This window comes from Rhinoraja longicauda, chromosome 19, assembly GCF_053455715.1.
Source record: "Rhinoraja longicauda isolate Sanriku21f chromosome 19, sRhiLon1.1, whole genome shotgun sequence".
In the NCBI taxonomy this organism is placed as follows: domain Eukaryota; kingdom Metazoa; phylum Chordata; class Chondrichthyes; order Rajiformes; family Arhynchobatidae; genus Rhinoraja; species Rhinoraja longicauda.
Genome location: NC_135971.1, coordinates 7,837,956 through 7,864,726, shown reverse-complemented (window position 1 = coordinate 7,864,726; position 26,771 = coordinate 7,837,956). Strand labels below are relative to the sequence as shown.

At 49.4% G+C, this 26,771-nt stretch overlaps 1 protein-coding gene across 1 annotated transcript; it reads left to right on the top strand.

Moving 5' to 3' along the window:
* Nucleotides 1-249: 249 nt before the first annotated feature.
* LOC144602615 (nuclear factor 7, brain-like) lies at nt 250-26,372 on the top strand. Its single transcript, XM_078415745.1, has 8 exons — nt 250-660; nt 740-835; nt 12,514-12,609; nt 13,320-13,553; nt 14,205-14,227; nt 14,320-14,438; nt 25,105-25,139; nt 25,848-26,372. The coding sequence occupies exons 1-8, from the start codon at nt 250-252 to the stop codon at nt 26,370-26,372; spliced, it is 1,539 nt and encodes a 512-aa protein (XP_078271871.1).
* The last annotated feature ends 399 nt before the right edge of the window (nt 26,373-26,771 follow it).

The following is a 26,771-nucleotide window of genomic DNA, read 5'->3' as shown; positions in this document are numbered from 1 at the left end:
AGATTTAGCATTAAAATCAGGATTTAAATTCTTAAATATTTTTACTAACCATGAACATTAAACTTACGTTTTATTCCAATGGGGTCCCAAATCATACCCAGTAAATAATTATAAAGCTTGACATTTTTTCTTATTTACCTTTTCTTATTTCTTATTTGTCGACTATTGTCTACAAATAACATTCATTCCTCAGACGGCAGCGTGCGCAGTGGACACTCCCATTTTGAACCAGGAAGTGCCGGAGTAAAGATGGCTGCGAAAGACCAGGTCGAGAGTTGGACCGAGGAGGCAGTTTGTCCCCTCTGCCTGGATTTCTTCACCGATCCGGTGGCACTGGAGTGCGGCCACTACTTCTGCCGCTCCTGCATCACGCAGAGTTGGGACCGGGAGGCGAGAAACTCCTGCCCGGAATGTAGAGAGCAGTTTGTAGACCGCACCCTCAGGGTGAGTCGGGCCTTGGCGAGACTGGCTGAGAAAGCTCGAACACTGAGCCTGAATCCGCCTCGCAAAGAAAGTAAACTTCGCTGCGAGGAACACGAGGAAGAACTGAAGCTGTTTTGCGAAACTGATCAGAAACTGATCTGCCTGATCTGCAGAGACGCGCGGGAACACAAGTCTCACAACTTCATGCCGCTTCGGGAAGCTGTTGAAATGCGCAAGGTAAAATAAAACGCACTATGGCCACTCGTTCACCTTCTTGATTCGTCATTGTCTAACCCCCTTTGCTCTCTGATCCCAGGATCAGGTTAAATCTTCCGTACAATCTTTCACTAAAAAGAAGTCAGAGTTGGAGGAAATGGAGCGGCTGCAGAAGGGGAAGATTTCCGGAGTTCGGGTAAGGCCACTCTGTGCGGAGTTTCTGGTATTGTGTAGTTTCCCTCCCATTTAATGCATAAGGGATAGACTGGATAAATTTGCTGCTGTAATAGACATTAGACAATAGGTGCAGGAGGCCCTTCGAGCCAGCACCGCCATCCAATGTGATCATGGCTGATCATTCACAATCAGTACCCCGTTCCTGCCTTCTCCCCATACCCCATAACTCTGCTATCCTTTAGAGCTTTATCTAGCTCTCTCTTGAATGCATTCAGAGAATTGGCCTCCACTGCCTTCTGAGGCATAGAATTCCACAGATTCACAACTCTCTGACAGAAAATGTTTTTCCTCATCTCCGTTCTAAATGGCCTACCCCTTACTCTTAAACTGTGGCCCTGGTTCTGGACTCCCCCAACATTGGGAACATGTTTCCTGCCTCTAACGTGTCCAACCCCTTAATAATATTATATGTTTCAATAAGATCCCCTCTCATCCTTCTAAATTCCAGTGTTTACAAGCCCAGTCGCTCCAGTCTTTCAACATATGACAGTCCTGCCATTCCGGGAATTAACCTAGTAAACCTACGCTGCACGCCCTCAATAGCAAGAATATCCTTGCTCAAATTTGGAGACCAAAACTGCACATAGTACTCCAGGTGCAGTCTCACTAGGGCCCTGTACAACTGCAGAAGGACCTCTTTTCTCCAATACTCAACTTCCCTTGTTATGAAGACCAACATTCCATTGGCTTTCTTCACTGCCTGCTGTACCTGCATGCTTCCTTTCAGTGACTGATGCACTAGGACACCCAGATCTCGTTGTACGTCCCCTTTTCCTAACTTGACACCATTCAGATAATAATCTGCCTTCCTATTCTGATCACCAAAGTGGATAGCCTCACACTTATCCACATTAAACTGCATTTGCCATGCATCCGCCCACTCACACAACCTGTCCAAGTCATCCTGCCACCTCATAGCATCCTCACAGTTCACACCACTACCCTGCTTTGTATCATCTGCAAATTTGCTAATGGTACTTTTAATCCCTTCATCCAAGTCATTAATGTATATTGTAAATAGCTGCGGTCCCAGCACCGAGCCTTGCGGTTTTCACCATTAGTCACTGCCTGCCATTCTGAAAGGGACCCATTTATCCCCACTCTTTGCTTTCTGCCTGTCAACCAATTTTCTATCCATGTCAGTGCCCTACCCCCAATACCATGTGCTCTAATTTTGCCCACTAATCTCCTATGTGGGACCTTGTCCACTCTGTGCGGAGTTTCTGGTGTTGTGCAGTTTTTGCCCTATTTAATGCATAAGGGATAGGCTGGATAAATTTGCTGCTGTAATTGAATCTGTGTAGCACATGAATGAATGGGCGCAATAAACTGGAGCAACTCGGTGGGTCAGGCAGCATCTTTGGAGTGAAGGAATGGGTGACATTTCATGTCGAGATCCTCATTCCAAATGAGAGTCTCGGGAAAAGGGATGTGAGGGCGAATATTTGATATAATGGATTACTGTGGTAGCTCTGCGAACCGCCTTAGACTTTGAATAATCACCGATTATGTAAGGAAGTATTTATTCACAAAATGCTGGAGTAACTCGGCAGGTCAGGCAGCATCTCAGGAGAGAAGGAATGGGCGACATTTCGGGTCGAGACCCTTCTTTAGACTGATGTCAGGGGGGCGGGACAAAGGAAGGATATAGGTGGAGACAGGAAGAGAGAGGGAGATCTGGGAAGGGGGAGGGGAAGAGAGGGACAGAGGAACTATCTAAAGTTGGAGAAGTCAATGTTCATACCGCTGGGCTGCAAGCTGCCCAGGCGAAATATGAGGCGCTGTTCCTCCAATTTCCCATGGGCCTCACTATGGCACTGGAGGAGGCCCATGACAGAAAGGTCAGACTGGGAACGGGAGGGGGTGTTGAAGTGCTCAGCCACCGGGAGATCAGATTGGTTAACTCGGACCGAGCGCAGGTGTTGAGCGAAGCGATCGTGGAGCCTGCGTTTGGTTTCGCCGATGTAAATAAGTTGACATCTGGAGCAGCGGAAAAAATAGATGAAAATTTGTGAAATTTTGCCTGGGCAGCCTGCAGCCCAGCGGTATGAATATCGACTTCTCCGACTTTAGATAGTTCCTCTGTCCCTCTCTTCCCTTCCCCTTTCCCTGTTCTCCCACTATCTTCCTGTCTCCACCAATATCCTTCCTTTGTCCCGCCCCCCTGACATCAGCCTGAAGAAGGGTCTCAACCCGAAACGTCGCCCATTCCTTCTATCCTGAGATGCTGCCTGACCTGCTGAGTTACTCCAGCATTTTGTGAATAAATACCTTCGATTCGTACCAGCATCTGCAGTTATTTTCTTATACTACATGTAAGGGAGTATGATACAAAGTAATAATATATTAATTATTCATTGTTCTTTATCTCTCCACATCATCGTCTATATCTCTCGTTTCCCTTATCCCTAAGGGGGGTCTCGACCCGAAACGTCACCTATTCCTTCTCTCCAGAGATGCTGCCTGACCCGCGGCGTTACTCCATCTTTTTGTGTCTATCTTCGGTTTAAACCAGCATCTGCATTTCTCTCCGACACAATAAAAGCCACCAGCATTCACAAAGACTCCTCACACCCTTACAATGGTCTGTACGAACTTCTACCATCGGCAGATGCTACAAGGCCTTCTACGACCGCACCTTCAGACTCAGGAACAACTTAATCCCCAGGGCCATAGCTGCTATGAACCGGTCCTGCTGAGCCGGATGGTCACATCGAACAGCGAACCGGCACAGATCTACTTGCACTTTATTCTGTTTTAAAATTGTTTCTAGTTTTGTTTCATTGGATTGTCTAAACATATACTGATTAGCTAATTAATTCATTGCATCGTATGGGAGGCGCATTCCCAATCTCGTTGTACCCCTGTACAATGACAATAAAGATATATTGTACTGTATTGTATTTTAATATATCAATCTTCACCTTTCATCTGACAGGAACAGTCACGCAATCACCAGTCCTTCATCGCATGCCAGTTTGTTGAACTGCACCAGATTCTCACTGAGAGAGAGCAGCACATTTTCCGTGATCTGCAGGAGGACGAGGAGAGGATTCTAAATCATATGGAGGAAAATCTTCGAGAGATTCAAGAGAATTTAAATTCTATTCAGGAGAGGCTCTCCCAATTACAGGAATGGGCGGAACAAAATGACAGCCTGTTATTTCTGAAGGTGAGGAACTCGATTTCAATTTGATTCCGTAAATGTGCTGCGCCACAACGTGACACATCAGCCAAAACATTATGACCAGTAACAGGCGAAGTCAATGACATTGATTATCTTGTTACAACGGCACCTGTCAAGGGGTGGGATATATTAGGCAGCAAGTGAACAGTCAGTTCTTGGAGTTGATGTGTTGGATGCGGGAGAAATGGGCAGGAGTAAATAGACCATAGACAATAGGTGCAGGAGTAGGCCATTCGGCCCGTCGAACCAGCACCACCATTCAATGTGATCACCTCGCAACTTACAGGACTTGAAGGATCTGCTGCTAATGTTTTTGTGGCAGATACCACAGGACACCTTCAGGGGTCTTGTAGAGTCCATGCCTCGCCAGGTCGGCGCTGTTTTGGCGGCACACGGATGACCAACAGCATATTAGGTGGGTGGTCATAATGTTTTGGCTGATCGATGTATATATTTGAAACAATTCAGTTTATCCAATAGCTCAGTATTGATTTCAGCCGGCTAGCTAATATACCTGTTCTGCAATGTTGTTGTTTGCAAACTGGCCTCCAGTCCGAGGAAGGGTCTCGACCCGAAACGTCACCCATTCCTTCTCTCCAGAGCTGCTGCCTGCTCCACTGAGTTACTCCAGCGTTTTGTGTCTATCTTCGGCCACACGCAATATCTATACGTCGCACAACAGCGTGAACCTCCTGTGGTTTTGTGTGTGTGCCGATTGTTTCTGTGACGCCCACGAATAATATCCCCCAAAGTTCACAGTGAAATCATGTTGCAGTCAGATCCTCTGAGTGATCGCACCGCGACAAGTGTGAGAGATTCTTTGCAGATCAGTCGAGCTGAGCTCGAAGTCTAGAATGTGCAATACACATATCAACTATATCCTGTTTCAGTCGGTGGAGGTGAATTGTTTTAGGGACATTGGTACTGCCTATTTTCTTTTCCAGCCAAATTCCCACTGGGAGTATGGCAGGGAACTCTATTCATCACATGTACAAAGGTTACAGGGAAATTCGTTTTTGTAAACAGTTCAGTACAAGTATCACTATACATAAGCACTTATGCATTAGGTTAGCATCTCAGATACTTTACAGGTGGATAGTCAAGTCAAGTCAATTTTATTTGTATAACATATTTAAAAACAACCCACGTTGACCAAAGTGCTATACATCAGTTCAGGTGCTAAGAACGGACATACAATGGCACACAAACATAACAGCACATACATAAACAGTTCACAGCGCCCCCTCAGGATAGCAGTAGTACACTGGGACCCCATACAGAGTCGCTAGTTTGGAGCCATTTTCAAATCCCTGTTGTTGTAAGTGCAGGGTTCCTGCCCTGACCATGAAGGCTCATTGTCTTGGCAGCGTTGCAGGGTCGGCCTGGCCAAGCGTAGTACATCCCATTCTACGTCACAGACAGACCATTCAGTCCATCTTCTCCTGTCAATTCTGCGGCACCAGATGAACCCCTTCCACCCATTCACCGCACTGACCAACAATGTCCTGAACTCGATAGACTACACGTGTTTCTCCAACAGCCCCCCCCCCACCCCATAACACATACTCTCTGCTTCAACCACATCTGTGGTGGCAGGTTCCATTTTCCCCATTGCTGAATTTCTTAAGGAATATATTGAAGACCATTTTATTTTAAATATATATATTTTAATATTTATTTTATCTTTGTCATTTGGTGTCTCCACAAGTAAAGATACTTTCTCCGTTCCCTCTTGGTCAAATTCATCACTAATCTAAAATTACACTATCCGATCATCACGGACATCTTACCCGGCTAAAACGCACAACCACAACCTGTCCAGTCTATCCCGTCAGTATGGTCTCATTCTAATTAACATTTTAGTATTTTCTCCCTTGTTTCTCTGTCTGCAAAATATCTGCTTTGCCCTGTGAATCCGAGGGAGTGAGAGTTGGTAATGGGACTGTTTAACACCTTGTAATAAATAGGGTAAACTTCCTGGTTATGAGGATGTCGACGGTCTGTCTCAGTCAATTCAGATTTATGTTTTATTTATTTCAGGAGGAAACTGATTGTAAGAAGAGGTAAGACTTACTATTCACTGCCGCTCTGCATGGACCGGTAACATATTTCCTAGAAAAATCATTGCTCAGTTTGTAATCAGCTAATAAACATTTGCAGGGTCGGAGGTGACGAGCAGCCACTGTCGGTGAGAGATGATTCCATACCGTTGAGAAATTCAACCATCTCTTTTTTTGTTGAAGACAGTTTTGAAGGAAACGTTTGACTCCATTAAACAAGGTAAAACATATAGATTTATTTCACTTTGTTTGTGAGATACATTGCTGTTTTTTTATCAGATGTAAAGATTGGCCAGGATAACGGACTGAATGGTAATTAAAGTTTCATACCAACTCCAGCTCCACGGGATGAGAAACCTCACACACAATGATCAGCTGGAGATGTTCGATCCTTGAGCACATCCAACACAGGAACACGATACAACCAATACCTAGGCTGTTGGATAGGTCCTACAATGGGACTCGCACAGCCACACACACACACATCGAGATATGAGTTTGAATTCTACCACAGTGGCCAGGAAATTAAAATTAAAATTAACTGAAATTATAATGATTAAATGTAGGTATCAGGGTGATGTCCAGGATAGACATCAAGGTATATGGTGGTTCTTCAGAGATGGAAATCTGTGCCACTAACCCTGTCTAACATGTCAGTGACTGCAGATTTAGGTTAACTCAAGTCTGCGCCCTGTTGGACTCTTGAACCTCGCAGTTTCATTCAAACTGCACATTTTGAAGCATTTGACAGATCTGGGCCCATGACCTGAGCTATGAGAAACTCACACATTCTCATCGGCCTAGAAAAGATCCCCATAAACACATTCACGGGTCAAAAAGGTATTTCGTGGGTACAACCTCCACAATCTACGATGCCTTTGTAACAAAGAATACATACTCTTCAGAAGCAGTGAATATACTTCAGCATATACTGTAATCTCCAACATTTTCACCACCTCCAACAGGATCCCACTAATGGCCACATCTTCCCATCTCCACCCCTTTCTGCAGAGACCATTCCCTCCGAAACTCCCTGGTCAACTCGTCCCTTCCCACCCAAACCACCCCCTCCCCAGGTACTTTCCCCTGCAACCGCAGGAGATGCAACACCTGTCCCTTTACCTCCCCCTTCAAATTCATCCATGGACCCAAACAGTCTTTCCAGGTGAGGCAGAGGTTCACTTGCACCTCTTCCAACCTCATCTACTGTACCTGCTGTTCCAGGTGTCAACTTCCCCACATCGGCGAGACCAATCACAGGCTCTACTATCATTTCGCTGAACGCCTTCGCTCAGTCCTTCTCAACCTCCCTGATCTCCCGGTGGTTCAGCACTTCAACTTCCCCTCCCATTCCCAATCTGTCCTTTCTGTCCTGGGCCTCCTCCATTGTCAGAGTGAAGGAACAGCAAATTGAAGGAACGGCACCTCATATTTAGCGTGGGTAGTTTACACCCAAGCGGCATGAACATTGACTTCTCTAACTTCAAATAGCCCTTGCTGTCCCTCCCTATCCCCTCCTCCTCCCCAGTTCTCCCACCAGTCTTTCTGTCTCCGACTACATTCCATCTCTGTCCCACCCACTCCCCTGGCATCAGTCTGAAGAAGGGTCTCGACTCGAAACGTCACCCATTCCTCCTCTCCAGAGATGCTGCCTGGCCCGCTGAGTTACTCCAGCATTTTGTGTCGACCAGTGAATGTATTCATTCGACTAGTCCACAGGCATACAGCACACATTCTCACCAACACACACCTTACATGTGGGGACACACCATGACCTACACAACCATCCATGAACACACTCACCAACGCAGGATACATGCACCCACTGATATTTAATACGGCCATTACATTAACTCAGTCTGACGCACACATGTACCCAGCCGCAATTTCGCCATCCTCGTCTCCCATTTCGCTCTCCCTGTCCGCGACAACCAAAACATTTCACTTCCACTTCCCGGAAGAAAAGTAGCGGAAATGCATTTCTCTTTTCCATCTCGCGCAATTGTGGAAAATACCCCACGGGAAACATTCAGATGTCCGCCCGCCTGTGCCCGAGGCCGAGCGGCCTCTCCCCCGGTCCCGGGGCCGCGCTGCCCGAGTATCCCCCCAACCCCCGGGGACTCTCTGTTTCTCTACTTCTCCCCCCAGTCTCCGTCACCCTGGATGTGGAAACAACGCATCCGCGTTCTGGAGTCTGGGAGTCGCCGCAGAGTCTGTGGAGAGGAAGAAAGTGGTCGAACTGACCCCGGAGACTGGAGCATCGAGCGGGATGGTAATGAGCTTAATGCAGTCACCTCCCCTTCATCCCGTCTCCCCGCCCGTCCCATCCCCGGGAGTGTGGGAGTTTATCTCAGTTACGAGTCCGGGACAGGTTCCTATTACGACGCAGGCACCAAATCCCATCTCCACTCCTTCATCGGGAATAAATTCACGGAGAATGTTTATTCTTTCTTTGTGCCTTGGCAAGAAACCCAGTGGCTGAGAATTTGCTCCAGTTCCGGTCCGGGTGTGTAAAAGGATCGGGTCCCGGGAACGGCGTCAGGAGCGGGGCTCAGGGGCTGTGGGGCAGAATTCCGGTGCACAACAGGTCGGCGCTGAACGGCTCCCATTTAATCCCCAAATTCCGCGTCGTAAACCCCCAGTGAGCGCGGAAATAAAACCAAGGGGAATGTAAATGTGGGAAGAGTGAAATAAACAGCTACTGCGTTTAGAAGTGTTGATCCGCCTCTTTTTTAAACGTGTTATCGGATCCCGTCATCTGAACTTTTATAAAAAAATCTAAGGATTGATGCTCATACTTGACCCATGGGATCTCGATCTCATCAGGATCATAAGGGCCGGAAATCTTCATCGGGACACGGAAAAGTTGGACATTGAACAAATTTGACATTGCAGTTGAACTTAGTAGAAGTGAAGAGAATCATAGGTGAAGGGAGCAGGATTAAGCCATTCGGCCCTTCAAGTCTACTCCGCCATTCAATCATGGCTGACATATCTCTCCCTCCGAACCCCATGCTCCTGCCTTCTCCCCATAACCCCTAAACCCGTACGAATCAAGAATCTGTCTATCTCTGCCATAAAAGTATCCATTGACTTGGTCTCCACAGCACTCTGTGGCAAAGAAATCCACAGATTCACCACCCTCTGGTTAAAGATATTCCTCCTCAATTGCCTAAAGGAACATCCGTTAAATCTGAGGCTGTGACCTCTGGTCCTAGATTCCCACGAGTAGAAACATCCTCTCCACATCCACTCTATCCAAGCCTTTTTCACTTATCGGTAAGTTTCAGATCGCCGGGCAGGTCACGGGTGCAACCCACGGGAATGTGAATAACACGAATGGGGTTTTATGTGGGCAGGAAGAAGGTGGCAATGGTGAGCCTGGGAACAATTTAAGAAGGAGATAGGAACTGCATAATTAACAATAGCGATACGATACGATAAATCTGTATTTATCCCCGGAGGGGAATTGGTCTGCCAATTGGTCACGACAAACAACAAGGTACACGCAAAACATGAAATTAAAATTAAAAATTTTAAAGGGGAAAAGGGACGTACAACGAGATCTGGGTGTCCTAGTGCATCAGTCACTGAAAGGAAGCATGCAGGTACAGCAGGCAGTGAAGAAAGCCAATGGAATGTTGGACTTCATAGCAAGAGGAGTTGAGTATAGGAGCAAAGAGGTCCTTCTGCAGTTGTACAGGGCCATAGTGAGACCACACCTGGAGTACTGTGTGCAGTTTTGGTCTCCAAATTTGAGGAAAGATATTCTTGCTATTGAGGGCGCGCAGCGTAGGGTTACTAGGTCAATTCCCGGAATGGCGGGACTGTCGTATGTTGAAAGACTGGAGCGACTAGGCTTGTATACACTGGAATTTAGAGGGATGAGAGGGGACCTTATTGAAACATATAAGATTATTAAGGGGTTGGACACGCTAGAGGCAGGAAAGATGTTCCCAATTTTGGGGGAGTCCAGAACCAGAGGCCATAGTTTAAGAATAAGGGGTAGGCCATTTAGAACGGAGATGAGGAAGAACTTTTTCAGTCAGAGGGTTGTATATCTGTGGAATTCTCTGCATCAGAAGGCAGTGGTGGCCAATTCTGTGGATGCATTCAAGAGAGAGCTAGATAGAGCTCTTAAGGGTAGCGGAGTCAGGGGGTATGGGGAGATGGCAGGAACGGAATACTGATTGAGAATGATCAGCCATGATCACATTGAATGGTGGTGCTGGCTGGAAGGGTCGAATGGCCTACTCCTGCACCTATTGTCTATTGTCTAAAATTGAGGGAAAAAAGTAGACTATTCCCCTCGGCTGAGGATTCTAAAACTAGAGTCCCGCGGTACCCCCCCCCCCCTTCCCAACACCGGGTCTCCCACCGTCCCTCACGCCGCTCCCCCCACGCTGAGTCCACCATAGTCTTCCCCTTCCCCTCTCACGCGCCGATCGCGGGTCGATTCCGATTCCCCTTCCCTCCGCCGCCGAGGCTCAGGTTTCCTAACGCGCCTACTCAATAGACAATAGACAATAGGTGCAGGAGGAGGCCATTCGGCCCTTCCAGCCAGCACCACAATTCAATGTGATCATGGCTGATCATTCTCAATCAGTACCAAGTTCCTGCCTTCTCCACATACCCCCTGACTCCGCTACCCTTAAGAGCTCTATCTCGCTCTCTCTTGAATGCATTCAGAAAATTGGCCTCCACTGCCTTCTGAGGCAGGGAATTCCACATATTTACAACTCTCTGACTGAAAACGTTTTTCCTCATCGCCGTTCTAAATGGCCTACCCCTTATTCTTAAACTGAGGCCCCTGGTTCTGGACTCCCCCAACATTGGGAACCCCTTAATAATCTTATATGTTTCGATAAGATCCCCTCCCATCCTTCTAAATTCCAGTGACTTCATACACTTCACTTCCAATTTCCATCCTGTCCTTAAATATACCTGGACTATCTGTTATCTCCCTCCCGTTTATGGACCTCACCATCTCCATCACAGGAGGCAGACTAGTGACTGACATCTACTATAAACCCACTGACACGCACAACTATCTGGACTACACTTCTTCCCACCCGGTCCCCTGCAAAAAGTCTATCCCCCACTCCCAATTCCTGTCCCTTTACCTCCCCCCTCAACTCCATCCAAGGACCCAAACAGTCTTTCCAGGTGAGACAGAGGTTCACCTGCACCTCCTCCAACCTCATCTATTGCATCCGCTGCTCCAGATGTCAATTTATTTACATCGGCGAAACCAAACGCAGGCTCGGCGATCGCTTCGCTCAACAACTGTGCTCAGTCCGCATTAAACAATCTGATCTCCCGGCGGCTGAGCACTTCAACTTCCCCCTCCCATTCCGATTCTGACCTTTCTGTCATGGGCCTCCTCCAGTGCCATTGTGAGTCCCACCGGAAATTGGAGGAACAGCACCTCATATTTCACCTGGGCAGCTTGCAGCCCAGCGGTATGAACATCGACTTCTCCAACTTTAGATAGTTCCTCTGTCCCTCTCTTCCCCTCCCCCTTCCCAGATCTCCCACTGTCTTCCTATCTCCACCTATATCCTTCCTTTGTCCCGCCCCCTGAAGAAGGGTCTCGACCCGAAACGTCGCCCATTCCTTCTCTCCTGAGATGCTGCCTGACCTGCTGAGTTACTCCAGCATTTTGTGAATAAATATCTTCGATTTGTACCAGCATTCGCAGTTATTTTCTTACACATTGAATGGTGGTGCTGGCTCGAAGGGCTGAATGGCCTCCTCCTGCGTCTATTATCTATTGTCTATTGCAGTCAATTACCAATCATTATACGACGTGGCAGGGTGCGGAGTGGATAACGCGATACTGATGGAATTCAGCCGCTCCCAAAAGCAAATAGACTTCGAACCGGTAAGTGCCGGGAATTAAAATGGCTTCGAAAGACAAGGTCGAGAGTTTAACCGAGGAGGCAGTTTGTCCCATCTGCCTGGATTTCTTCACCGACCCGATTACACTGGCGTGCGGGCACAACTTCTGCCGCTCCTGTATCACACAGAGTTGGGGCAGTGAGGGGCAAACTCCTGCCCGGAATGCAGAGAGGAGTTTGCAGACCGCACCCTCAAAGTCAATCGGGCCCTGGCTAGACTGTCTGAGAAAGCTCGAGCACTGAGCCTGAATACAGAAGAGAAGGGTAGTAAACTTTTCTGCGAGGAACATCAGGAAGAAATTAAGCTGTTTTGTGAAAATGACAAGAAACTGATCTGTGTGGTTTGTCGAGATGCGGTGGAACACAGAAACCACAGCTTCCAGCCGATTAAAGAAGCTGTTGACATCTACAAGGTCAATGCAAACAGATTTGTATCTTTATTTACCTTGTTCATTCTTTGTTGTCTAACGCCTTTATTCTTTAATCCCAGGCTCGGGTAAAATCGGCCATAGAATCTGTCACGAAAAATAAATCTGATATCGAAGAAATAGAACAACAACAACTACGAAAGATTTCCAAAGTTCGGGTGAGGCCTTTCTGTCTGGAATTTTTATGCAGCATTGCTCATTTTAATGTGTAGTGGACATGCTGGATCAATTGACTGCTGAAATTAGGTGCGTAGGAAGGAACTGCAGATGCTGGTTTAAACCGAAGATAGGCACAAAAAGCTGGAGTAACTCAGCGGGACTGGCAGCATCTCTGGAGAGAATGAATGGGTGATGTTTCGAGACAAGACCCTTCTTCGGACTGGTTAGAGATAAGGGAAACGAGGGACAGGGAGTAGATGATGCAGAGAAATAAAGAACAATGAATAAAAGATATGGAAACAAGTAACGACGATAAAGGAAACAGGCCATTGTTAGCTGTTTATGGGGTGAAAGGGAGAAGTTAGTGCGACTTGGGTGGGGGAGGGATAGAGAGAGAGGGAATGCCGGGGCTACCTGAAGTGAGAGAAGTCAATATTACTGGGCTGAAAGCTGCCCAAGCGAAATATGGGATGCTGTTCCTCTAATTTTGGAATTAGCCTCCCTCTGACAATGGAGGAGACCTAGGACGGAAAGGTCAGTGTGGGGATGGGAAGGAGAATTACACTTCTTTGTTTCAGGAAAATGTGAGAGAATTCGATTGATTAGATAATTCTGACAACCGGACGCTGATGGGCTATATGGTCACTTATTCTGTAAACAAACACAATACAGAAATATATTATGTTAATCTTCAGCATTCATTTGACAGGAAGAGTCACACAGCCTTCAGTCCCATGTCACATCCCAGTTTGCTGAACTGCACCAGATTATCACTGAGAAAGAAAAGTACTTCCTCAAAGATATACGCGAAGATGAGGAGCGGATTCTAAATATAATGGAGAAAAATCATCGGGAGATTCAAGAGAATTTAAATTCTACTCAGGAGAAACTCCTGCATTTACAGGAACGGATGGAACAAAAAGACAGCGTGAAATTTCTAAAGGTAAGGAAGTCTATTTAAATTTGCTTCTATAAATGTGCACCATCACAAAATGGCGTCTGATATATTTGAAACCATGTTGCCTATTGTCTATGCATCTGCAGTTGCTTCTCTAACACATCTCTAACTTAATATACAATAGACAAGAGACAACAAGTGCAGAAGTAGACCATGCAGCCCTTCGAGCCAGCAACTCCATTCAGTGTGATCATGGCTGATCATTCTCAATCAGTACCCGTTCCTGCCTTCTCCCCATACCCCCTGACTCCGATATCATTAAGAGCTCTATCTAGCTCTCTCTTGAAAGCATCCAGAGAATTGGCCTCTACTGCCTTTTGAGGCAGAGAATTCCACAGATTCACAACTCTGACTGAATTTTTTTTTCCTCATCTCCGTTCTAAATGGCCTATCCCTTATTCGGCCGAATCGCGCAGCCTGTCCAGACTATCCTGTCAGCATCGTGTAATTTTCAGAATAATTTTTATACTTCCTCCATCGGTTCTATGTCTGCAATATCATTATTCTTCTCTGTGTGTCAATGGGGGTGAGATTGGAGAAATGGGAATTTTTGACACCTCGTAATAATCTGTGTGAAATTCGTGCTCTCAGCAGTTCTGTCTCGGTCAATTCAGTCTTGTGTTTTATTTATTTCAGGAGGAAGCTGTTCGCAAGCGAAGGTAGGGCATGTTCTTCACTGAAACTGTGCATGAAACATATTTCCTCATAAACATCAATGCAGAATTTGTAATCAGCTATTTAATATTTGCAGGATTAATGATGAGATCCATTCATTGTCAGTGACAGATGGTGCCATAACGGCTGAAAAATGCAACCACCTCTTTTTGTTGAAGGCAGCGTTGATAGAAACGTTTGACTCCTTTAAACAAGGTAAAACATATGGACTTATTTCACTTGGTTTGTGGGACACATTGATGTTCTTATGTGATGCAAAGATTGGTCAGGATAAGCACTGAATGGTCATTGGAGTTTCATTTCTGCACCAACCCACTGACTGAGAAGCCTCACGCACACATGTTCAGCTGGAGATGTTAGGTTCTGGAACACATGCGACACAGCAGCACGATAGACAATAGACAATAGGTGCAGGAGGAGGCCATTCGGCCCTTCGAGCCACCACCGCCATTCAATGTGATCATTGCTGATCATTCTCAACCAGTACCCCGTTCCTGCCTTCTCCCCATACCCCCTGACTCCGCTATCTTTAAGAGCTCTATCTAGCTCTCTCTTGAAAGAATTCAGAGAATTGGCCTCCACTGCCTTCTGAGGCAGAGAATTCCACAGATTCACAACTCTCTGACTGAAAAAGTTTTTCCTCATCTCGGTTCGAAATGGCCTACCCCTTATTCCTAAACTGTGGCCCCTTGTTCTGGACTCCCCCAACATTGGGAACATGTTTCCTGCCTCTAACGTGTCCAACCCCTTAATAATCTTAAGTTTCGATAAGATCCCCTCGCATCCCTATTAAGGCCAAAATTCCATTGGCCTTCTTCACTGCCTGCTGTACCTGCATGCTTCCTTTCAGTGAATGATGCACTAGGACACCCAGATCTCATTGTACGTCCCCTTTTTATAACATGACACCATTCAGATAATACTCTGTCTTCCTATTCTTACCGCCAAAGTGTATAACCTCACACTTATCCACATTAAACTGCATCTGCCATGCATCCGCCCACTCACACAACCTGTCCAATTCACCCTGCAACCTCATAGCATCTTCCGCACAGTTCACTCTACCACCCAGCTTTGTATCATCTGCAAATTTGCTAATAGTACTTTTAATCCCTTCATCCAAGTCATTAGTGTATATTGTAAATAGCTGCGGTCCCAGCACCGAACATTGCGGTATCCCACTAGTTACTGCTTGCCCATTTATCCCCAGTCTTTGGGGCACATTTATCCCCAGTCTTTGCTTTCTTTCTGTCAACCAATTTTCTATCCATGTCAGTACCCTACCTCCTATACCTTGTGCTCTATTTTTGCTCACTAATCTCCTATGTGGGACCTTGTCGAAGGCTTTCTGAAAGTCAAGATATACCACATCCACCGGCTCTCCCCTGTCCTTTTTCCTAGTTACATCCTCAAAGAATTCCAGAAATTAGTCAAGCATGATTTCCCCTTCGTAAATCCATGCTGACTCGGAACGATCCTGTTACTGCTATCCAAATGCTCCGCAATTTGTCTTTTATAAATTACCTCAACATCTTCCCCACCACTGATGTAAGACGAACTGGTCTATAATTTCCCGTTTTCTCTCTCCCACCTTTCTTAAAATTTGGACAACATCAGCTACCCTCCAATCCACAGGAACTGATCCTGAATCTATAGAACATTGGAAAATGATCACCAATGCGTCTACAATTTCCAGCGCCACCTCCTTAAGTACTCTGGGATGCAGACCATCAGGCCCTGGGGATTTATCAGCCTTCAGTCCCATCAGTCTACCCAACACCATTTCCTGCCTAATGTGGATTTCCTGCAGTTCCTCCGTCACCCTAGGATCTCTGGCCACCAGAACATCTGGGAGATCGCTTGTATCTTCCTTAGTGAAGACAGATCCAAAGTACCGGTTCAACTCGTCTGCCATTTCCTTGTTCCCCATAATAAATTCCCCTGCTTCTGTCTTCAAGGGACCCACATTTGCCTTGACTATTTTTTTCCTCTTTACATACCTAAAAATGCTTTTAGTATCCTCCTTTATGTTATTGGGTAGTTTACCCTCGTACCTCATCTTTTCTCCCCGTATTGCCTTCTTAGTCATCTTCTGTTGCTCTTTAAAAGAGTCCCAATCCTCTGGCTTCCCACTCTTCTTTGTTTTGTTGTACTTCTTCTCTTTTATTTTTATGCTGTCCTTGACTTCCCTTGCCAGCCACGGGTGCCTCTTACTCCCCTTAGAATCTTTCCTCCTCTTTGGGATAAATTGATCCTGCAACTTCTGCATTATTCCCAGGAATACCTGCCATTGCTGTTCCACTGTCATTCCTGCTAGGGCCTCCTTCCAGTCAATTCTGGCCAGCTCCTGCCTAATGCCTCTGTAATCCCCTTTGCTATACTGTAATACTGACACTTCCGATTTTCCCATCTCCCTCTCAATTTGTAGAGTAAAATTATCATATTGTGATCACTGCCTCCTAATGGCTCTTTTACCTCGAGTCCCCTTATCAGATCAGGTTCATTACACAACACTAAATCCAGAATTGCCTTCTCCCGAGTAGGCTCCATTACAAGCTGTTCTAAGAATCCATCTCGGAGACACTCCACAAACTCTCTTTCCTGGGGTCCATTACCAACATGATTTTCCCAGTCTACCTGCATGTTAAAATCTCCCATAACCACCGTAGCATTACATTTGCCACATGCCAATTTTAGGTACTGATTCAACTTGCACCCTTTGTCGAGGCTACTGTTTGGGGGCCTGTAGATAACTCCCATTAGGGTATTTTTACCCTTACAATTCCTCTTTTCTATCCATATTGATTCTACATCTCCTGATTCTATGTCAACCCTTGCAAGGGAGTGAATATCATTCCACACCAACAGAGCGACCCCACCCCCTCTGCCCACCTGTCTGTCATTTCTATATGTTGTGTACCCCGGAATATTCAGTTCCCAGCCCTGGCCCTCTTGTAGCCATGTCTCAGTGATTCCCATGACATCATACTTGCCAATGTCTTACTGAGCCTCGAGCTCATCCACTTTATTTTTTATACTTCGCATTTAAATACAACACTTTAATTTCGGTATTCACCTCCCCTCTCACACCGGTCACAATTGGCCCTGACCTTACTCTCTTACCCCTTCTAGAACTTCCCTTCCCATTCATTCGAGAGCCCTTTGCAATTTCTCCTCTATTCGCTTCCCCTTTAACTCCATCTTCATATTCCCAGTTTGTCAACCCCTCCCCCCCACTACTTAGTTTAAAGCCACACTTGTAGCACTAGCAAACCTGCCTGCCAGAATGTTGGTCCCCCTGCTGTTAAGGTGTAACCCGTCCCTTTTGTACAGGTCACCCCTACCCCAGAAGAGATCCCAGTGGTCTAGAAATCTGCCCGCGTGCACAACTATGTCCGGTTGAACGCCTTCCCTCGCTAGGATGTTCTGAAGCCGCTCCGTGATGTCTTGAACCCTGGCACCAGGGAGGCAACAGACCATCCTTGAGTCCCGCCTGCCGCCACAGAATCTACTGTCCGTACCTCGAACAATGCAGTCACCCACTACTAGATCACAGGTTAGGCAGATATAACAAATACCCAGCCTGATGGATGAACCAATGCATCCCGACCCACCCACACCGCAGAAACACGCTGATCTATGAGTTTGAATTCTACCACGGTAGCCGGAAAATTGGAAGTAACGGAATAAAATTATAATGAACAATGAATGAGCAGTATTGCCATGAGGATACGAGGGTGTCCTGTGGAGATCTGTGCCATGGGCCCTGCCTAACCTGTGAGTGACTATCGTTGACTCTGGTTGACTCAGGTCTGCCCCCTGTTGGACCCTTGAGCCGCACAGACTTTCTCAAACCCCACACTGATGCATTGTAAGAACGAGACCGGATAGATCTCGGCCCAAGATCTAGTCTCGGAAACAGCACGCACAGTTTCATCGGCCTGACATAGATACCCTTAAACACATTCACAAGAAAAAACTCCTGTTCGTGGGCACAACCTCCTCAATTTACATTCCCACTGTAAACTGGAATTGATAATCTTTAGACACAATGAATATATTTACTTGAGTAACCCACAGACTCTGTAGTAACATACGCTAAGAGTCAGGAAATTATGTTTCACCTTTACAGGACTTATTCATATTATTTCATATTTCAGATACAGCGCGGATACAGGCCTTTTCGGCCCACCAAGTCCGCGCCGCCCAGTGATCCCCGCACATTAACACTATCCTACACACACTAGGGACAATTTTTACAATTACCCAGTCAAATTAACCTACATACCTGTACGTCTTTGGAGTGTGGGAGGAAACCGAAGATCTCGGAGAAAACCCACGCATGTCACGGGGACTTAGGCATAATTTGGAGTATTTTGTGCAGTTCTGGTCGTCCCTTTGCAGGAAGAATGTGGATGCCTTGGGAAATGTGCAGAAGAGGTTTTCCAGAATGCTGCCTGGATTAGAGGGCATTAGTTATGAGGAGAGGTCAGATACATGTGCTTGTCAAAGGCTGAGGGGAAACTGATATAATTGACAAGGTTCCACATGGATGGTTGATTAAGAAGGTTAAATCGTTGGGTATTAATAGTGAGGTTGCAAGATGGATTCAACAATGGCTGAATGGGAGATACAAGGGGGTAATGGTTGACAACTGTATGTCAGGTTGGAGGCCAGTGTCTAGTGGAGTACCCCAAGGATCTGTGTTGGGTCCACTGTTGTTTGTCATTTACATTAATGATTTGGATGATGGTGTGGCAAATTGGATTAGTAAGTATGCAGATGATACTAAGATAGGTGGTGTAGTTAATAATGAAGTAGATTGTCAAAGTCTACAGAGAGACTTGGGCCTTTTGGAAGGGTGGGCTGAAAGATGGCAAATGGAGTTTAATGCTGATAAGTGTGAGGTGCTGCATTTTGGTAGGACAAATCAAAATAGGACGTACAGGGTAAATGGTAGGGAATTGAGGAATGCAGTGGAACAGAGGGATCTGGGAATAACTGTGCATTGTTCCCTGAAGGTGGAATCTCATGTGGATAGGGTGGTGAAGAAGGCATTTGGTATGCTTGCCTTTATAAATCAGAGCATCGAATATAGAAGTTAGGATGTAATGTTGAAATTGTACAGGGCATTGGTGAGGCCGAATCTGGAGTATGGTGTGCAGTTTTGGTCGCCAAATTATAGGAAGGATGTCGACAAAATGGAGAGGGTACAGAGGAGATTTACTAGAATGTTGCCTGGGTTTCAGCACTTAAGCTACAGAGAGAGGTTGAACAGGTTGGGTCTTTATTCTTTGGAGCGTAGAAAGTTGAGGGGGGACTTGATAGAGGTTTTTAAAATTTTAAGAGGGACTGACAGAGTTGACGTGGGTAGGCTTTTCCCTTTGAGAGTGGGGAAGATTCCAACAAGGGGACGTAACTTCAGAATTAAGGGACAAAAGTTTAGGGGTAACATGAGGGGTAACTTCTTTACTCAGAGGGTGGTGGCTGTGTGGAATGAGCTTCCGGTGGAAGTGGTGGAGGCAGGCTCGATTTTATTATTTAAGAGTAAATTGGATTGGTATATGGATAGGAGGGGATTGGAGGGTTATGGTCTGAGAGCAGGTAGATGAGACTAGGTCAGAGAAAGTGGTCGGCGTGGACTGGTAGGGCCGAACGGGCCTGTTTCCATGCTGTAATTTTTATATGGTTACATGGTTATAATTATTTTAAATTATGAGAGGCATAGACAGGGTTGACAGTCAGAACCCTTTTCGCAGAGTGGAATTGTATGGACAATAGACAATAGATGCCACCTCCTACAACGGGAGCATGTTCCAGGTATCAACTACTCTTTGTGCAAGAGATTTATCCCTCACATCTATCTATCTATCTTCTATCTATCTATCTATATACTATTAAAACTCACTTCTTGTGTATATTTTTTTTGGGGGTTTGACCTGGTATGCACGTAACAACGGTTTCTCTGATTTCGTCAAAACGGTGAACCGTAGCGCCACGATTTTTGCACCACCTTAATCACCACGCGGTTATCTGCTGGAAAATTATTTTTTATTTAATTCGGTCGCATGTTTTTTAAGTTACAGAGGTTTTAAAGCGCTCCCCCCCCCCCTAATTTATAGGGGGCGCTGTGGTGCGGATTTATTGAAGGTCTTCAGCTTGTGATGTCACAATGCCCCTGTGAGATGAGCTCGAGCTGACCCCCCCCCCCTTCAGCGTGTGATGTCACAATGGACAAGCAGCTGCTATTGGGTGTCTACTCTTTACAAATTTACATCTTTTTATTTTAAACCTTTTTTTTCAAGGTCTTCAGCTTGTGACGTCACAATGCTTGTGTGAAGCAGCTGATTGTTTTTTAAAGTTGTGTTTTTTATTGCAAGTCACTTAACATACACAGATCAGCATGGGGCCCCTATGCTCGTGGGCCACCGGGGCAAGTGTTTCGAAAAAAGAAAGGGGTGGTACCCCTTCCCCCCTCAACCCCTTCCTCCCCACTCCTTCCCACCTCCATCCCCACTCCCTCCCCCCCTCCTCCCCAACTAACTCCCCATCCCTCCCCACCTCCCTCACCCCTCGGGGACGGGCCCAACGGGGAAAGAGGGGTATTGGGAAAAGGGGAGGTCCCCCTTCCTCCCCCCTTCCTCCTCCCTCCCCCATACCCCCTCCCTCCCCCCTCCCCTCCCCCTCTCTCCCCCTCCCCTCCCCCCTCCACACCTCCACACCTCCCTCCTCCCTTCCCTCCCCCCCACTCCCCTCCCGGTTACAATGGAAACCCTACGAGGACGGGCCCAACGGGGAAAGAGCGGTACTGGGAAAAGGGGAGGTCCCCCTCCCTCCCCCTTCCCCCCTCCCCCTTCCCCCTCCCTCCCCCCTACCCTGCTCCCTCCCCTCTCCCCCCCTTCCCCTCCCCCTCCCCCCCTTCCCCTCCCCCTCCCCCTCCCCTCCTCCCTCCAGATCAGCATGGGGCCTCTATGCTCGTGGGCCACCGGAGCAAGTGTTGCGAAACAGCACTTGGAGTGTGTCTGGGGGAGAGAGAGCATGGGGGGGGGTCTGAGAATGGGGACTGGGGAGGGGGACAACAGGGGTCGTTGCGGAGGTGGCTTGGTGGTGGGGGAAAGAGGGGTACTGGGAAAAGGGTAGGTCCCCCTTCACCCCTCAACCCCTTCCTCCCCCCTCCTTCCCACCTCCATCCCCACTCCTTCCCCCCCTCCTCCCCCTCCCTCCCCAACCCTCCCCACCTCCCTCAACCCTCCCCACCTAACTCCCCCCCTCCCTCCTTCCCTCCATTCCTCAATCCCTCCCCCAATCCCTCCCCCCTCCCTCCACACTTCCATTCCTCTCTCCCTCCCCCCTCCTTCCACCCTCCCTCCCCCCCTCCCTCCTTCCCTCCATCCCTCCCTCCCCCAATCCCTCCCCCCTCCCTCCACCCTTCCATCCCTCTCCCCCTCCCCCTCCCCACTCCTTCCACCCTCCCTCCCCCCTCCCGGTTACAATGGAAACCCTACGGAGACGGGCCCAACGGGGAAAGAGGGGTACTGGGAAAAGGGGAGGTCCCCCTCCCTCACCCTTCCCCCTCCCCTCCCCCCTCCCTACCCCCCTCCCTCCCTCCCCCCCCCTTCCCCCCTCCCTCCCCCTCCCCTCCTCCCTCCACACCTCCCTCCTCCCTCCCCCTTCCACCCTCCCTCCCTCCCCCCTACCCTCCTCCCTCCCCTCTCCCTCCCCCCCTTCACTCCCCCCTCCCCTCCCTCCCCCCCTCCCCCTCCTCTCCTCCCTCCACACCTCCCTCCTCCCTCCCTCCCCCTTCCCTCCCTCCCCTCCTCCCGGTTAAAATGGAAACCATACGAGGACGGGCCCAACGGGGAAAGAGGGTACAGGGAAAAGGGGAGGTCCCCCTCCCTCACCCTTCCCCCTCCCCTCCCCTCCCCCCTCCCTACCCCCCTCCCTCCCCCCCCCTTCCCCCCTCCCTCCCCCTCCCCTCCTCCCTCCACACCTCCCTCCTCCCTCCCTCCCCCTTCCCTCCTCCCTCCCTCCCCCTTCCCTCCTCCCTCCCTCCCCCTTCCCTCCCTCCCCTCCCCTCCCTCCGCTCCCCTCCTCCCGGTTACAATGGAAACCCTACGAGGACGGGCACAACGGGGAAAGAGGGGTACTGGGAAAAGGGGAGGTCCCCCTCCCTCCCCCCTCCCCCCTTCCCCCCTCCCCTCCCCCCCCCTCCCCTCTCCCTCCCCCCTCCCCTCCCCTACCCCTCCCGCCCCCCACCCCCCTCCCTTCCCCCCTTCCCCCCTTCCCCCCTCCCCTCCCCCCCATCCCTCCCCTCCTCCCTCCCTCCCTCCCCCTTCCCTACCCCCCACTCCCCTCCCGGTTACAATGGATCCCTACGAGGACGGGCCCAACGGGCACACTTGTGCTAGTATACTACTAAAACTCAGATCTTGTATATATTTTATTTTGGGTTTGACCTGAATATTTTGATATATTTATTCGCGCTTAACAGCGATTGCGGCAAAACGGTGAACCGTAGCGCGACGGTTTTCGCACCGCCCTAATCGCCAACCTCCCAAACGACCGGCCGTGATATTTTCATTTGATTTAGTCGCATGTTTTTTAAGTTACAGAGGTTTTAAAGCGCTGCCCCCCCCCCCCCCCACCTTTTCAGGGGGGCGCTGCGGTGCGGATTTAGTCTTCAGCGTGTGATGTCACAATGCCCCTGTGAGATGAGCTCGAGCTGACCCCCCTCCCCCCCCCTTCAGCGTGTGATGTCACAATGGACAAGCAACTGCTATTGGGTGTCTAATCTTTACAAATTTACATCTTTTTATTTTAAACCTTTTTTTTCAAGGTCTTCAGCTTGTGACGTCACAATGCTTGTGTGAAGCAGCTGATTGTTTTTTAAAGTTGTGTTTTTTATTGCAAGTCACTTAACATACACAGATCGGCATGGGGCCCCTATGCTCGTGGGCCACCGGGGCAAGTGTTTCGAAAAAAGAAAGGGGAGGTCCCCCTTCCCCCCTCAACCCCTTCCTCCCCACTCCTTCCCACCTCCATCCCCACTCCCTCCTCCCCAACTAACTCCCCATCCTTCCCCACCTCCCTCACCCCTCGGGGACGGGCCCAACGGGGAAAGAGGGGTACTGGGAAAAGGGGAGGTCCCCCTCCCTCCCCCCTTCCCCCTCCCCTCCCACCCCTTTCCCCTCCCCCCTCCATCCGCCTCCCCTCCTCCCTCCCTCCCGCCCCGCCTCCCGGTTACAATGGAAACCCTACGAGGACGGGCCCAACGGGGAAAGAGGGGAACTGGGAAAAGGGGAGGTCCCCCTCCCTCCCCCCTTCCCCCCTCCTTCCACCTCCCCGCCTTCCCCCCTTCCCCCCTCCCCTCCTCCCCTCCTCCCTCCACACCTCCCTCCCCCCTCCCTCCCCGCCTCCCGGTTACAATGGAAACCCTACGAGGACGGGCCCAAAGGGGAAAGAGGGGTACTGGGAAAATGGGTGGTCTCCCCCCTTCCCCCTCCCTCCCCCATACCCCCTCCCTCCCCTCCCCCCTCCCCCCTCCCCTCCCCCTCTCTCCCCCTCCCCTCCCCCCTCCACACCTCCCTCCTCCCTTCCCTCCCCCCCACTCCCCTCCCGGTTACAATGGAAACCCTACGAGGACGGGCCCAACGGGGAAAGAGGGGTACTGGGAAAAGGGGAGGTCCCCCTCCCTCCCCCTTCCCCCCTCCCCTCCCCCTCCCTCCCCCCTACCCCCTCCCTCCCCTCTCCCTCCCCCCTTCCCCTCCCCCTCCCTTCCCCCTCCCCCTCCTCCCTCCACACCTCCCTCCCTCCCCCTTCCCTCCCTCCCCTCCTCCCGGTTACAATGGAAACCCTACGAGGACGGGCCCAACGGGGAAAGAGGGGTACTGGGAAAAGGGGAGGTCCCCCTTCCCTCCCCTCTCCCCCTCCCCTCCCTCCCCCTCCCCCCTCCCTCCCCTCTCCCCCTCCCTCCCCTCCCTCCCCTTTCCCCTCCCTCCCCCTCCCCCCTACCTCCCCTCACCCTCCCCCTTCCCCCCTCCGCTCCCCCTCCGCTCCCCCTTCCCTCCCCCTCCCCTCCCCCCTCCACACCTCCCTCCTCCCCCCCTCCCTCCCCTTTCCCCCCCTCCCTCCCCCTGCCTCCCCTTTCCCCTCCCTCCCCCTCCCCCCTACCTCCCCTCTCCCTCCCCCCTCCCCCCTTCCCTCCCCCTTCCCTCCCCCTCCCCTCCCCCCTCCACACCTCCCTCCTCCTTCCCTCCCCCCCACTCCCCTCCCGGTTACAATGGAAACCCTACGAGGACGGGCCCAACGGGCACACTTGTGCTAGTCTATATACTAAAACTCTCGCTTGTTTGTTTGTTTGTTCCGAACTACAGCCAAAACGGTACACGATCGCGCGACAATTTTAGGCCCACTGTACTCACCATCGTCCCTTTGGTGCTAATGGAAGGAGTTTCATTGAAATCAGTGTTATATTTTTAAAGTTATTCACATTTTTAAGTTTAAATCTATCTCCGAGGGAGGGAGGGAGGGGGTAGGGGGGGAGTAGGTAGGATAAGGGGGTTGAGGGGGATGGAGTAGGGGGGAGGGGAAGGAGGGAGGGGAAGGGAGGGTTCGTGGAGGGAAGGGGTTGGAGGGTTGGAGCAGGGGAGGGGAAGGGGGGGGAGGAGATGGTGCTGCACCAACGCAGTAGAGATTTGGGCCCAACGGGTCCACTTGGTCTAGTCTTCTTTAAAACTCCTTCCTCTCACTTTAAACCAATAACCTTGTTTTTGATACCATTAAGATGGGGAACTGAATCTGACTAACTACCCCCTCTCTGTCTCTCGTAAACTTGTAAAGTTCTCCCAGTTCTCCAAATCAGCATTATTCAAGTCCTCCAATGGAGGCAACATCCCGGTGAATCTCCTTTGCACTCTCTCCAGCACAGTCACATCTTTCCTCATTTTTAATTACATCCAGTAAACATTTAACTCCTCAACTGTCCCACCAATCTAGCCCCCATTTTCACCACCATAAGCAAAAGCACTCAATATCATGCCCGCACAGCCATCCGCCCACCATTTCTACTATCTCCTCTTTCCCAATTCCTTCTGCTTGCCCACGACATATCAGCATGGAGGCAACCAATGGAGGCAACCAATGGAGGCAACTTCCCGGTGAATCTCCTTTGCACTCTCTCCAGCACAGTCACACCTTTCCCCCTGTATTACCAAAATATAACGACCTCATTTTTAATTACCTCCAGGAGACATTTAACTCCTCAACTGTCCCGCCAATCAAGCCCCCATTTTCACTCAATATCACGCCCGCACACCCACCCGCCCACCATTTCTCCTACCTCCTCTCTCCCAATTGCATCTGCTTGCCCACGACATACCACAACTCTCGCCTCAACCTCGGGAGAAAAGATCCGGGAAGGATTTCTGTTGTCCATCTTACGTGGTAGGGGAGGGGGAAAGAAAACTCCGGGCAAGGTTTCAGTTGTCCGCCCGTCTGTGCCTGAGGCCGAGCGGCCTCTCCCCCGGTCCCGGGGCCGCGCTGCCCGAGTCTCCCCCCGACACCCGGGGACTCTCTGATTCTCTGCTTCTCTCCCCAGTCTCCGTCACCCTGGATGTGGAAACAGCGCATCCGCGGCTCGAGGTGTCTGAGGATCGGAAGAGGGTGAGAATGACCGAGACCCGGAGGAGTCTCCCTGACACCGGGAAGAGGTTTACAGGCAGTGTGTGTGTGCTGGGATCGGAGGGATTCACATCGGGGAGACATTACTGGGAGGTGGAGGTGGCGGGGAGTTCGGGCTGGATTCTGGGAGTCGCCGCAGAGTCTGTGGAGAGGAAGGGACCGGCCACACTGACCCCGGACACAGGAGTCCGGAGCATCGGGCGGTTGGATGACCTGTTTGTTGCACTCACCTCCCCTCGATCCCGTCTCCCCGCCCGTCCCATCCCCGGGAGGGTGGGAGTTTATCTCAGTTACGAGTCCGGGACAGTTTCATTTTATGACGCGGGCACCAAGTCCCATCTCCACACCTTCACTGGGAATAAATTCACGGAGAAACTTTATCCTTTCTTCGCGATCTGGGATGAAAACCTGTGGCTGAGAATCTGCTCCGGTTCCGCTCCGTGTCAGTAATTAACAAATTCTGTCAATCCTTCACCAGCCAATGGAATATAGTTAAATCACCTCGGTTCTTTTAGATGTTAAACAAGTCTGTTCCGGGAATCGATGACCATAAAATTCCTAGACTGCCGCCTGTGATGATAATAATAATAAATAAATTCATTTAATTGTCCCACACCGTGGAAATTTACAGTGTTGCAGCAGCAAAGTGGATAACAGGAGACATTCATTATAAATAAAAATAAAGACGTATAAATTGTGATCAGTTTACTGTGCATTCCTTAACTGTTACTGTTGACTGGTCTGTTGGGAGCAGTGCTGGTTGTGCAGTCTCACAGCAGCGGGAAGGAAGGACCTCCGATATCTCTTCTTCAGTTAAATATACCTGGACTATCTCCGACATCTCCCTCC